General features: G+C 38.9%; 1 protein-coding gene across 1 annotated transcript in view; it reads right to left on the bottom strand.

The window, feature by feature from the left end:
• The window catches only part of LOC306769269 (uncharacterized protein), a gene marked incomplete at its 5' end in the record, with an annotated part of 9,005 nt that extends 2,696 nt beyond the window's left edge, over window positions 1–6,309 (bottom strand). Inside the window, 4 exons of the mRNA XM_079257835.1 lie at window positions 2,212–2,276; window positions 2,614–2,967; window positions 4,417–4,558; window positions 6,289–6,309. Of these exons, the coding sequence (XP_079113961.1) occupies window positions 2,212–2,276; window positions 2,614–2,967; window positions 4,417–4,558; window positions 6,289–6,309 (582 nt within the window). The remainder of the gene's footprint in view (window positions 1–2,211; window positions 2,277–2,613; window positions 2,968–4,416; window positions 4,559–6,288) is intronic.
• Between the last annotated feature and the right edge of the window lie 8,118 nt (window positions 6,310–14,427).

Below are 14,427 nucleotides of genomic sequence, written 5' to 3'. Positions count from 1 at the left end.
ACAGAAATTTCAAACATTTTATTGCTACATTAAATAAAACATAACTAGTTATAATAAAATAGATTTATAAAAAAAAGTGCTATAATAGAATAAGATATCAAAACAAGCTGAAACAGACAAACAAACAAGTAATTCTCATTACTTCTAACAAAAAGTTGGGACATTTAACTAAAACTCAGTGGGACTTTCTCAGATTAACTTGACTGAATTAACAGTCATCTTCATAATACTGTTCACATTTTTATGTTTTCTGAAACATCCTCCTGAGAGTTGAATATACCAAATTTTTTTAAGTAGTGTATAGTTTTAGCTTGTTTCTAATGTTTCATGTGATTAACAACCACATGAATATTCAAGTAGCTCAGGATGTCACAGCAGCTACGGCGCCCACAGAGTCTGTTCCACATTGCAGTGCACGGCCTCAACTCCACATCACTAAAATACTGATCAGCTTCAAGTCATCAGACTGAGACGGGTCTGGTTGGGACCTCCCCAGCAGCACTATTCAGCTTCTTTTGGGGGATCCCAAACATTACCAAGTCAGATGGGATAAAATAATCCCACCAGCGAGTTCTGAGTAGGGATGCACCGATACAGAGCCGATATTTTGTCGGACTGTGCACCAAATAGAGCAGCGCCATCTCTTCGCTACGATCATCTTTTTAGGTGTACTAAATTTTTTATTATTTATTTTCTATCTGTCCAGAACTTTTATAAATTGTGGCTGCTGTAAAATACTTTATAAATAAAATGTGATTGATTGGCTACAGTAACATGATGGTTCTTATACTGGATTATTCTGAATTAAATAAGTCACAATTAAATATTATTCTTTACTTTTACATGGGAAACATGTTTAATAACCTTTATTCAATTCTGCTAAAGGTTCTGGGTTTGGAAACGGTTCTGATTGGACAGAGGACGGACATGATGGTTTACAGCTACTGGGAAACAAAGAAACTCCTGCTTCTTCTAATTTCATATATCGGTGTATCCCTTGTTCAGGCTGTCCTGGGGTCTCTAAGTTGATCTGAATCATCTTAGCTGATTCCTGTCAAATCAGAGAAGCTATTTTAATTTCAGCTTTAAGAATAAGTTTGAATGTACCATGTTTCAAAGCTTTTAATGAGGGATTCACCAAGTCTTTGTTTTGTGTCAGTTTTAAAATAAAACTGGAGAAATTCACCACCCGGCCTTTTAGACTGGAAGTTTTTAAATGGTGAAAGATCAAGTAAATGAAAGTATCTCAGTGTGAGAACTATAATGTGCAAATAATAAAAACATAAAGAGGTAAACATTTCAAATGGTCATATTTCAGTGCAGGCTCAGTAATAACACGAATCACTTCATTGTGAACTTCAGGGGATTTTAAAAATACTGTTATAAATGTATAATTTAGTCCCTAAAGCTTGGTTACAGATAGAGGTAGACTGAGGAGGGACTTGTAAACAAGCTTTTCTATCTAAGAAATACTTAAAACAGTGAGACAAGTCAATCTAAAGAGCAGCAAACTCACTGGGACAAAATACTTAGAACTAAAAATACATTTATAAAAAGTCTCAATCAATTTGAAAAAGATTTTTCCTATTCACATTAAAATTTCCTTAATTCCCTTTTTAATTATAGAACTGAATTAATAAAGAAAGAAAACTGCTGGTGGACCAGTGGACCAGTCCAGCAAACTAACAGTCGAACCAGAACACAAGGTCCGGTCCGCTGCTGAAGTCCTTCATCGTAACCGAAGAGGAGACGATTCTCTTCTCACCAAAATCCCTAAAATTTCTTCCTTTTATGTTTTATTTTCAAGGGACTAGACTATTGTTTAAAACTATGTGCACATTTCATGACACAAAAAAATAAATAAAAATCTAAACATGTAACTTTAAAAGTGCAGAAAGCATTTCCAGAATGATGTGTTTCTCTAATCCACATTGACTTTTTTTTTTTTTTTTTTTAACGGAAACATCATCTGGTAAAATTAGCTTTGACTTGGTGAATTTCTCAGATATTATTTCTATTATCTAAAAATGTGTATGAATAGAAAAATTTAAAAGAAAAAAGTGTGACAGTGGAGGAAGATGTGCACAGCTCTGTGGTGCAGCTCAAAGGACACCATTACAGCTTATTTACCTGAGAAACAGCAACTAATGCTGTTTGTCTCGTACAACCCAAAACAAATTATATTATTATCACTGCAAACACACAGCTTACAATGAGTCCAATTCTTCCCCGGCTTGCTGGCTGTGAGGAGTTTGGTTCAGTCTGACTCTTGGACTCTGTAAAGAGATAAAACAAAAACAATTAATTTAATTTAGTAAAAACACTGAATCAAGGACAAAAAAAAATTCTCAGTAAATACAAACTTTACTGTGTGTTATGATGTTTTAAAACATGTTTAACACACCATCCTGTTTTTAAATGATAAAAAAAGAGAGAAAGTTAAAAAAAAAGTTTGCAGTACACGTAGCAGTGAGATTTATAGTTGATATAATTTGTTGACAAGTGACCATGAAGTCAACAAAACAACTAGATTAAAGTTTTAAATCTCTTGTGAAGCATCAACTTTTCAGTTACTGTTAAAGGTCCAAATCACTGCTCATTGTTTTATCTTACCTCCAACTACGAGGTGGAACACGTTGGTACTTTTTGTACGACCACGAACAACACAACGATACTTTCCAGCGTCGTTGAGTCTCACGTTAGTCAGGACGAATTGGATTGATCCATTCTTGCTGGACTCCGGATCAAAGTGCAGTCGTCCTCGGTAGTGATCGGCTACAAACGGCTCACAATCGTGTCGTGAGTCATTCCGATAAATTTGCTCGAGTGGATTCTCCTTGCTGATGTCGATTATTAGAGCGTGAAGAGCCATGTCAGTATCAGCAGGTAATGCACATGTCAGTGTGACATTTCCGTGCTCCTCTGCTCTCACCTCCTCTTCCTCAGGCGGATTTAACGTAGTCTGACCTGCAGGAGGAAAAAGAAACACACACATAATATTTAAAAAAATAAAAAAAAATATTCACACAAAGATGGTAAATGGATGGATTGTACTTATATAGCATTTTTCTAGCCACTCAAAGCGCTTTACACTACTTGTCACATTCACCCATTCACACACACTCATACCCCGACAGGCACATCGGGGGGCAGCTTGGGGTTCAGTGTCTTTGGCATTTTAGTCAGAGGAAGCCTGGAACTGACCTCCCAACTTTCCAGTTGAAGGACGACTGCTCTTCCTCCTGAGCTACAGCCGCCCCTGGTTGTCAAAGTTGTCAAAGAATGTGTGCGCGCACACACTCATTCAAAATATTTAATCATGATTCATTACATGAACGTTGTGAGTTAACTCCTCATTAATTGCATATAAATTGCTACTTTCTTTTATCCATTTCTAAATACACTTTAAGCTGACACTTGTCATGTGATAAATCTTCTTCAGAGGATCAGCTGTTGAAATGTTTCTGCTTGTAGAATGATCAGGTCGTTTCTGCTGGAAGCTCCATCATGGATCGTCTTCAGAGGAAGGAAGCAGCTCTCTGAATCAGCCGAGCTGCACGGCAGGCGTGTCTGAGATGCAACACACTACGGGGTAACTCAGTTCACGCTGACACTATTTGTACTTCCACCAAGGAGGTTATGTTTTCACCAGTGTTTATCTGTTTGTTTGCTTCAACGACTGGAGATCTGGGTAGGTCTCTCTAGCACTGTCCTAAACTGGTTCAAAACGTACTTAGAGAACAGGAAGTATTCTGTGCTAATTGGCAACTTTACATGTGAGCTGACTAGAATTACATGTGGAGATCCATAACATTTAAGCAAGCAAATCGATGATCTGGATGCAGTGCAAATTGACTTTGCCAAAGGGGAATACCAAGGCTTGGTATTCTGGATTCTCATTTTATTTTTCGATTTATTTTGCATAATTGTTTATATGGACCAGAGAGGATAGAAGAAGGACAGAAAGAGAACAGAAAAGAAGAGAAAACAGAGGAAACACCTCGTAGAAAGAGAGAGAGAGAAAACTATATACATGCAAATAGCCTACACATACACTTTGGAGTCATGTTCCCCCTGCAGGAGGGAACCGGGAATTAACAGGCTAAAACAGAAAGAAATAGAAAGAAAGCTAGCTGCTGGTAGTAAATAACTCGGTCACCGTGTCAAGAAGCTGGCCAGGAGGACCCGAGACCCGGGCAGCCGGCAGCCTCCCCCAAGCACAGACCCCTACCGACCCGACGCAGAGCAAGCCATGCACCCACCCAGGAGGTGACAGAGGGGGCCCAAGCCAGAGTCCCCCGCAGTCAGGGGGAACAGGCCCCAGCTAACCCGGACCGGCAAAGCCCGGCCCCGCGAGGCACCGGCCGCCCAGGGCAGACAGAGCGCGTGCCCAGAGACCCGAAAGCAGCCTCCCACCTCGCAGGCAGAGGGTCCCACCCCTCCAGAGAGCCAGGACTCCCAGACCACCACCGAGGCCGCATGCCAGCGCACCAGTCGCTTGCGCTACATGGGCACCAAGACCCACCCTCCCCCAATCACGCGCACAGAGACACTGACACTGACACACAGACACACAGACACACAGACACACAGACACAGACACAGACACAGACACAGACATACATACATACATACATACATACATACATACATACATACATACATACATACATACATACATACATACATACATACATACATACTCCCTCTCTACACCCCCCCGGTTAGCTAAGTCTGAAACTATAACTCACCAACATGAGGCCAGACTACTGTCAGCATGAGGAGGGAAGCTGTCCACCGGGACATCCGTCACTCAGTCCTGACAAGTAAAACAAACAACGAGAAAGAAGTTATTGTCTGTTTATTTTAATGCAAATTTGTTACGAAACTTAACAACAAAATAGCAGTTCTCTCTTCAAACACTGATTTTTACTTTTGACTTGCAAGATATTTTGATGGCTTGCAACAAGAAAAGTTTAATATTCAGTTCCGTGAGGTTCTACATGAATGAAAAGACATCAAATCTGCAAACTAAAGCTAAAACCAAACTGTGCAAATCTCTTACCTGGAGATGTAGCCGAAAATGAAGCACGACGACTTGAATCGGATTTCACACGAAACAATCCGTCGCTGATATCCTCCCTATTTCATGTGAAAAGTTTACAAGTACTGCGGTGGTAGCCTACATAATACAGCTGAGCAACAAGTAAGAAAAACTTCAGCAGCTACACAATGGCGAAGTTATACAGCGTGGGAGACTACCGCTGCAGAGCTGCTTCCTCTTTTCCAAAACTTAGAGCACCTCCCTCATCTGTTGGCATCTGCCAAGCCGTAACCCGATCTCCCTTCACTCTTGGTGCGCGCTCTTGTGGTTTGCTACTATGGCAAGCCAAAGGGGCCAATTATCGCCACTTAATTAGCAAGTTGGCATAACAACGCCGCAAAATACGCCGATTTTTTTCACAAAACGGCGGTAAAAGTGCCGTTTTTTTATGGCTAAAAACGCCGTAAAATACGCCGTTTCAATAAACGCCGTAAAAAACGACGTTCTGTACTATGGCAAGCCAAAGGGGCCAATTAACGCCACTTAATTAGCACGTTGGCATAAAAACGCCGCAAAATACGCCGCTTTTCTTCACAAAACAGCGGTAAAAGCGCCGTTTTTTATGGCTAAAACGCCGTAAAATAAGCCGTTTCAATAAACGCCGTAAAAAACGACGTTCTGTACTGTCCCTGAACGCCGCTTTTTACAGCGTTCAATGAACGTGCGTAAAAAGCGCTGTTTAGTGGCACTTTGACGCGTAGATATATATATATATATATATATATATATATATATATATATATATATATATATATATATATATATATATATATATATATACACACACACATATATATACAGACAGACTCACAACAAGACACAGGTGGAGTGGATAGGCTGGTTGAGTCCAGGGCTGTGTCTCAATTCGATAGTGCATAGTGCATAGTGTGCACTACGCACTTTTCTCTGTAGTGCACACTACGGTGGGTAAGTGCTGTCCCAAATGGAACATGGACGTAGTGCACTAACCGGTAGTGACGAACTCACATTTGTCCACAATTATTCTGCCGCCAAAAGTAAAACAAAGCACTAAATTAGGAGAATGAATTTGCTTCTCTCATGAAACTACATTGCATTAAAGATGACAAACGATCCTCTTCCGATTGGCTGAACACGAGTTGGTACGTATATTTATTTATTTCTAACGTGTATGACCCGCCTGCATACGTGCCCAGAGTGCGTACCTGTTGCCAGTCTCGCATCATTGTTGGCTCATCGTTTCAGGGACGGTTCGTCCCACTAAATTCTTTGTAGGAAGTTGTAATAAAGAAATGAACAAATCCAGCAAACATAACTTTATGTATCATATCATCATATATTATGGCCTACACTAGAGTGATCTCAGTTATTAACAATACAAAGCAACATCAGACTGTCATGTGTCTTTGCATGTCTCCCACAGGCTTATTAATATAATAAAGTGCAAATCAAAACACTAATAAAACAGCTTTTAAATATGCAAAGATATTGTCAGTGGAAAAAATGTCCTTTACATGAAGCACATCTGTTTTAATTGGTGTTTACTCTGATGCTGTGCACATTAGGATTAGGATTAGGATTATAAATGATAATGTCGGGAATGTAATGCTGTAAAGAAGATGCTCAGACAAAGAGATGCAGCAAAGTTGTTACATAAACATTTTATTGAATCCTTTATTGAATCTCCCCCTGCTTGTAGCAGTCCATCTTCCTCATGACGCTCCTCAGGCAGCCTGTCTGAATCCACCTGCAAGCTCGCTTCAACTGCTGCCTGTCAGAAGACAGGTGTGTGTGGAGAGGTCTTTCAGGATCCTAGAGACCAGGTGGAGGTCCGTCTTCCTAAAGGCTCTGGAAGGATGTGAAGTACATCCACCGTCCTCCACAACATCTGCATGTTGACCTTCTGGAGCCAGATGATGATGAAGATGTCAGGAGGGCAGCTGGGAAACAACCAGAAGGAGAACCAGCAGCGTCTCCAGGAACCATCTGTGAGACTGATGAGAGGCAGAGGATGGCAATGATGTGTTACTCCCCAGATCATGATTGCATTTATATCTAAACAATAAATAATTTGGCGAATGGGAAACAAATTGTGTCTCTATATAATGAAGATGTACAATGAACTCCTCTTTACATTTTTCTAATATAATTAAATATTTTGTAATGATTAATTTATTACCATACACAAAACACACGAAACATTCAGTAAATATTACATGACACCAACTACAACGTAAACTAAACACACACACACACACACGCACACACACACACTCGATCGATTTTCAATCAGGGACGGACGAGGTGGAGCCATGCAGAAGAAAGTTACACACCTCACACTTTGCACTCTAATAATCATACCAACTAAATTCACTACTATGTTTATTTTATATCTATATTTTCTCGTTCAGTCTCAGCAGTTCAGATCTGACAATACGATGCAGATTTATGGCATCAGTGGTAACCATCGTAACGGACCGCGCTCTAAAAACTGGCGCTATATCGGTATTAATAGTTTACATTATAAACACCACAATGCTTCATCTGGACGTTCAGCAAGGATGAATGAACATACAGAACCTATAACATTAATCATTTATAACACATATAACCTGTATACGTCCACTACAGCGGATAAAAACTGCTAACAGTGTGCTAACCTACGGTGCTAACTACCGAGTCTGACAAATGGTCAGATCCATAACTGTCGTCAGGGATAGATTAGCAGGTTGCAGTATACATCACAATCATAACGGAATAATTTAATACTTACATTTATACAAATGAATCCCCGCCTGGACCGGCGTTAAACTCCGCCATTATTTACCTGGTAAACTGATGGAAAGTCCATCCTCTTCCGCTACGTCAGCAAAATGGCGTCGATTTAGTGCGCAAAGTGTCCATCGTTCCACACTGCATTTATGGGCGGGTTTAGGGCAGCATCCGGGTACTTTCAGTGCACTGAGTTTTTTGCACAAAAGTCAGTGTAAACGCACTAAGCACTGAAACATAGTACTTCATTGAGTACTTCTGCATTTCAATTGCTATGAATCATAGCAACCAAATTAAGCGGGTTAAGATAGACTGGCCTTCACACGTCACACTCATAGACTGCTAAAAAAAAATACTGCCTCTGTGACACCTGTAGGAATCTGAAGAGCTGAAATGAGGGTCGGTGGGCCGTTCCCCCCATCACCACCTTGGCAACGTAACATCCCGTCACTCCCAGAAAATACAAAAATGAGCAAAGGGGTAGAACTGAGAGGGGGGCTGTGAGCGTGGGGGTTGATGACATAAATCTATCTACCTACCTGTAGCTAAGAGCTATCAGAGCTGACCTGGCGCTAACAGGAGCTAACCTGACGCTAACAGGAGCTAACCAGCTAATGTAGGTAGGCGGACTAAAACTAAGTCACACTGTTAACCAGCTAAAAACCACAGCTGTGCTACAAGCTGCAAGCTAGCATGCAGCGCCAGCTATCGCCATGGGGCAGGGAAGGGGTCTTCTGTGCAGACCAAGCGGCAACCCCAAGTGGTTAACAGTAAAGCCAATGCAGAAGGAGAATTTCAATGACAGAATTCCAGAATGAGTTTATATTTCAATTTGCAATTTATTTGCAATCAACATTTCAATTCAAAATTATATTTTCATGTCAGAATTCATTTTCTCTCATGAAAGTGCTGCATTGACTTTTTTCATTGACCCTCCTGGTTATCCCATAGGTGGAATTACATGTCTTGATGACCACACCTATCAACACACCAGTTGGAGTATGAGTGAGAACAACACAAGCATGAACGCAAACAGTAGAGGGCATACATTCATATATATATATATATTGTTGACTGGTCACTGTGCCGATGGTTTGTTTGATTTGGTTGTCATGGCGATGTGGAACATGGATCACATGGATGTAGTCGGAGACATCTTGAACTGTCAGTGGGATTGTCAGTAGTCGTGCAGAGAGAAGAAGGCTGGTAGCCGTAAATGTAGTAGCTGCTTGGCTCAAGCATCAGTGTTCTACGGTTTTATAGTTTGCCATGCATCCTGCCTAGTGTGTGACACGACACATTCACTTTTTATAAATATAGAAACACATCCAAGCTCTGTGCCTTAATATGGAGGTGAACTCATCATACAAATAGACTGAAGCCTTCCCCTGCCTCTTTAGTGACCGTGGAAGACGTTAAATAAACTATAAATGGTAATTAGAATGCTAATTAATAATTAGTACAGATGAGCGAAATGCTACCACACGGGTAGTTTAATAAAATTATTGCGCATTATGGTGTTGTTTTATAAGCCACAAATGCGAAGTAAGCAATATATATGTCAATGATAATAATAAAATAGTGTCTTTTTAATCTATATTTGAGTGTGTCTCCTGGCAGTGCATTTGGATTTCGTTGCAGACAAGTACACAAGCAGACAGCTTAACAAACACCAGAATGGGCTCATCGAAACAACTCATACAGCAAAGGAACTCGGTGATGAACTGGTGATGTCTGTTCTTAGTCTTTATTGATTGGATGATTACGGTTCAATTTCAGTGGCAGTTCAGAAAGGGGGCTGGGATAATTATCATATTAAAAAAAACGCCGTTTTTAACTCTCGTCAAAGTGCCTCAAAACGGCGCTTTCTACGCGCGTTCATTGAACGCCGGCGTTCAGGGACAGTACAGAACGTCGTTTTTTACGGCGTTTTAGCCATAAAAAAAAACGGCGCTTTTACCGCCGTTTTGTGAAGAAAAGCGGCGTATTTTGCGGCGTTTTTATGCCAACGTGCTAATTAAGTGGCGATAATTGGCCCCTTTGGCTTGCCATATGCAACAGGAAAGACTTTTGTTTCTGGCCTTCAACAAACCCCGTTTACCCGGTTAAAACATGAAATCTTCTATTGGCCTCCCACCAAAAAGAAACGCCTTGTTTTAGAAAAGAATGTTGCTCTTACACCAGCAATAAAATCTGAAAATCCTGACACATTCTGCATAGTCTAGTTCAGAATAAACGTGCACAAATTGAACACTGCTGTTAAAAGGCTTTTAGTAGGAATGAGCAGGTCAATATCAATGTAGATAATAGTGATACCAAGGCTACTGTTGGTATCAGCCATTACAAGTGTGATGATATTGATATTTAAAAAAAAAAAAAAAAGCCAACGAACGCACATGAGAGCCAGTCAGTGGTAGGTTTTGCTGTTTTATCATGATCAAAAATCAAAGAAATGAATCATTAAACAATTGTGAAATTTCAAGTGATATGTATTGCCTTGGATGAACTTGGTATCAGATTGACACCAGAATTTGCAGTATTGCTCTTCCCTAGCTTTGAGCTGTTCCACCACTGTGACATACTTATTAGGATAGCTTAAAGCGCATCCATACTACAGAATGTGGTCAAATTACACCCATGAGACATACAGCAGTAGGTCTATACCAACACTATAGTTTTCTGTTAGTTTATGTTAGGCTTAATTGGCACACTGTTAGATAGATAGATAGATAGATAGATAGATAGATAGATAGATAGATAGATAGATAGATAGATAGATAGATAGATAGATAGATAGATAGATAGATAGATAGATAGATAGACTTTATTGTTTATTTAAAGGTGCTAATCGGTTCCAGGTGCATCTTCACTACAAAATGCTCCCTTCAAAGAACCATAAGTCCCGTTTCAGGCTGATTAGAAAACCTAGTGTGGTTTAGAAAATGTAGGTATTCAGATATATAATCATGAAACATTCAAAACGGTTTAAATAATTTACAGTTCATAATATCTATGAGCATGGATTTGGAAAAAAAAACCAAGTTAATTTCACAGCACATGAGTCACACTACTAGAGCATGCAGCAGCTTGTTGATTCAAGCAGTCAGATGGGTTTTCCCTTTTATTTTTTCACTTTTTTTCTTGTCCCATCTAATCCTGTACTAGTCAGTATTACTGGAGCAGATCGGTTTTAGTTTGGGGACCTTTAAGGGCTCTTTTGTGCAGGTCATTGTAAGTACTTTGCACCCTATGCTGCATGTGAATCCTCAAACATTTTAACAACACAATTCAATTCAGTTTTTCAAAGTTTTATTGGTCGATTCAATTGAGAATATCCATACATATAAATGTACAATAAAAGAGAGGAACACTTTCTCATCTTACTTACAAGACTTCCAAGTCAAATCTTATATCATTTGAGAACAGAAGCGAGTTAAAAAAAAAAAAAACCTCAGCAGTTATGATTAAAAAAGAATTTTTTACAAGGAAAACAGTAATACATAAGACAAAAACCCTTCTCAAAAATGTTTTAACTTTCCAAAATAACTTCCCTTACAATTTCCACTCCTTTTCCCTTTCGTCCTTTGATTTACAACTCTTATCTCTCGCTGCATATTCTTTTATACCATACTTTACAGCTTTGATCCCAGTTTCTTCAGGCATGCAAGATTTTTTATAAACCAGAACATTTCTTGCCTTCCACTAACCGTCTTTTATGCAATTTATGACAGCCCACCAACGAGTAATTCTTTTGGTGCTGTTGTCTTCCAAATGTCCGTACAACACAATACTGTGGTGAGAGGGTGGTTTAAATTAGAAGGCAGACAACTTCTCTTGCTCACAAGGTTGTGCTCTTAATGAACTCCAACAAAGCTATCTGAACTGGTACATGCAGTGAAAGAACAGTGTCATCAAAGGCATTAGCAGTTTCATTCACAGACCAACATGAACAAAATCAGCAAGGAATGCTGGGAAGCTCCACGCACCAATGCCCAATACTGTTATACAACCAAACAGATTTTTACAGCAAAGCTTTTCCTTTTTCCATATATAGTCAGATTTCTGTATGTTGATGAAATCTGTTTTGATAAAGTTTCAAAAGAAATAAAAAAGTAAAAAGAATCATACATTTATACCTGTTTATTTACACTATATACATTTATATGTACTTTTAATGTTGACACACACAAAGATGAACGTTTTAAAAGGTTCATACAATGGAACAAGTGGAAAAGTTTGAAAGTCTGACAAGTATGAATGATGAGCTGTACATTTCAGAATATAATACTGTAACACTTTTAATCTGATCAGATATTTATGCTCCATGATCTCAAGCAATATGAACACATGACCCTCTGATCGGTTACTTTGGCACTCATAATGAATTACATGTTTACACAAGTCATTTGGCAGTTTGTATTAACACCCATTTAATCAGAGAAATCTGTTTCTGATGGGATGAAGTCAAACAAACATGATCAGACAAGCTGCTGATAAGTTATCAGAAGAGGATTTTAACATTAGTCAGTTTTGTTTTATGTTTGCTGACAAAGATTCTCAGACATTTAAAACAGTGGTGTCTAAAGCCGGATCAGAGTCATGCGAATGATTTACGCTAGAAATTTGTAACAGCAGCTCAATGAGGACGTTTTCTCTCTCATGCATATCTGTAGGATTCAAGTGAAGTAAGAGTCAATAAAAGGAATAAAACATAAAGCAGTTTGATTAAAAAGAGAAAGTAAAACTTACCGGTCTGTTGTCTGCCAATGTAAACAGTCCATCTAATAGATAGAACTGCGCCAGCCAATACGACTATTATCAGCACAGTGATTAAAACAAAAACTATTAGTCTGGCCACTGGGTATCCTGAAAAATAAAACAAAAAAAGTCAGTTGCATTATGTGTTCACAGAAAAATGAATATGTGTGCTAATCTAGAGGTTGTGGAAAGTTTAAATAATTTGGTCAAAGCTATTCTAAATTGGGATCATAAGGAAAATCCTTCATCTCTTTCTGACGATGTCTGTTCAAATTTTGCAATGAAATATGCTAATTATTCACAAATCAGCTTTGTGTTGATCAGATAACAGCTAAACCAATGTTTGTATTAATTAAAGTAGCAGCAACCAACCTTGAATAACTACCAATACAGGCATTGTTGTGTTGGTTGGGAAACTTTCTTCATTAGATCTTCGGGTCACATTCATAAAAAAATTAACTGTGGAAGAAATTTGGATCAGTGTGGAACAGAAACAGGACCTCACACATCACTACTGGTTTTAACTTGTAGAAATGTGTAAACTTACACTGGACTTGAAGTTCCCATCTCCTTAAGTCCTTATTATAATGATGTATTTTACACTGGTAACTTCCAGAGTCTCCAGCTGTGAGTCTGGACAGATGAAGTCTGACTCGTCCTTCTCTCAGAGCGTCTCTGTCACACTGAACTCTTCCTGCAAACTGCTGATGCTGAGACGCTGGAAGCTCAACACCATTTATCATTTCATACAAAACAATAAAATGCTTTGAGAGAAGAAAACAGATCATGTTGGTGATGAGAGACGTTTCTGTTTGGTTCTGGCTGTCCCATTTGATGGTGATGTTGTCGCCTTCCTCTGAATTATAAACTGTCAAAAGTGTTTTCTCTATTGACTTTCCTGTGGAGGATATACAAGGTCATGAATCATATAAAGGAACATCTACATTACAATCTGACGTGGTTTTTGTTTGGTCGCTGTAGCAGCAAAAAAAGAAGATTGAGGAGTAACGTCACTATAAATCCAATCAGATTAGATGTGATGTTTATTTATAGTCAAAGCTCGCATGGGTTAGTTTCTTCAGAGGCTGATAAATAAAGTTCTGAGTGGATTGATGAGATTTTGTTGTTTTTCACTAAATGATATGAAGTTTCTTTTTCAGATAGGAATTAGAATCAGGCATACGTCATTAATCCCAGACTTTTACAGCAATATTGTAAAAAGAGACAACAAAAATACCATTCCAATACCATACCGACTCATAGTCCGATTAAATGAACAGATCACAAAAAAGAAAATACTATTTACAATGTAAAGATAAGTATATAAACATTTTTAAAATATGGGATTTGAGATGTGAAAATGAATGTCAGCTGACTGACTTGTCAGGTTCTGCTCTATTTAACCCCAAAGCTTCAAAGCTAGTGGATCGGTAAACTCTGTATAGCCTGAATTACACCACAGAATAAGACTGAATCCCTTTAACTCACCACAGACAGAGGTTAGGTGGAGAACCAGAAGGATCAAGGCCATTTTCTCACTGAGGACAAACATAAGAAAGGATTTGAGAGGATTAGAAACATGTTTCAGAGGAATAGACTCTTGAATCCAAGAATGAAGAAACAGAATAATAACTATGAATTAAATTAGTAAAGACCTATGTGAATTAAATAAAACTATTTTTAAGTTATGTTTACTGTAGGGGTGTTTTTTGTTTGTTTGTTTTCTGTTCTCTTCTACCCTGTGACTGACCAGGGTGTACCCTGCCTCTCGTCCAATGATTGCTGGGACAGGCTCCACTTTTCCCACAAACCTT

This window comes from Telmatherina bonti (assembly GCF_933228915.1).
Source record: "Telmatherina bonti genome assembly, chromosome: 18".
In the NCBI taxonomy this organism is placed as follows: Eukaryota; Metazoa; Chordata; class Actinopteri; order Atheriniformes; family Telmatherinidae; genus Telmatherina; species Telmatherina bonti.
Note: the sequence above shows the minus strand (reverse complement) of the source record. Positions and strands in the feature narration are given on the sequence as shown.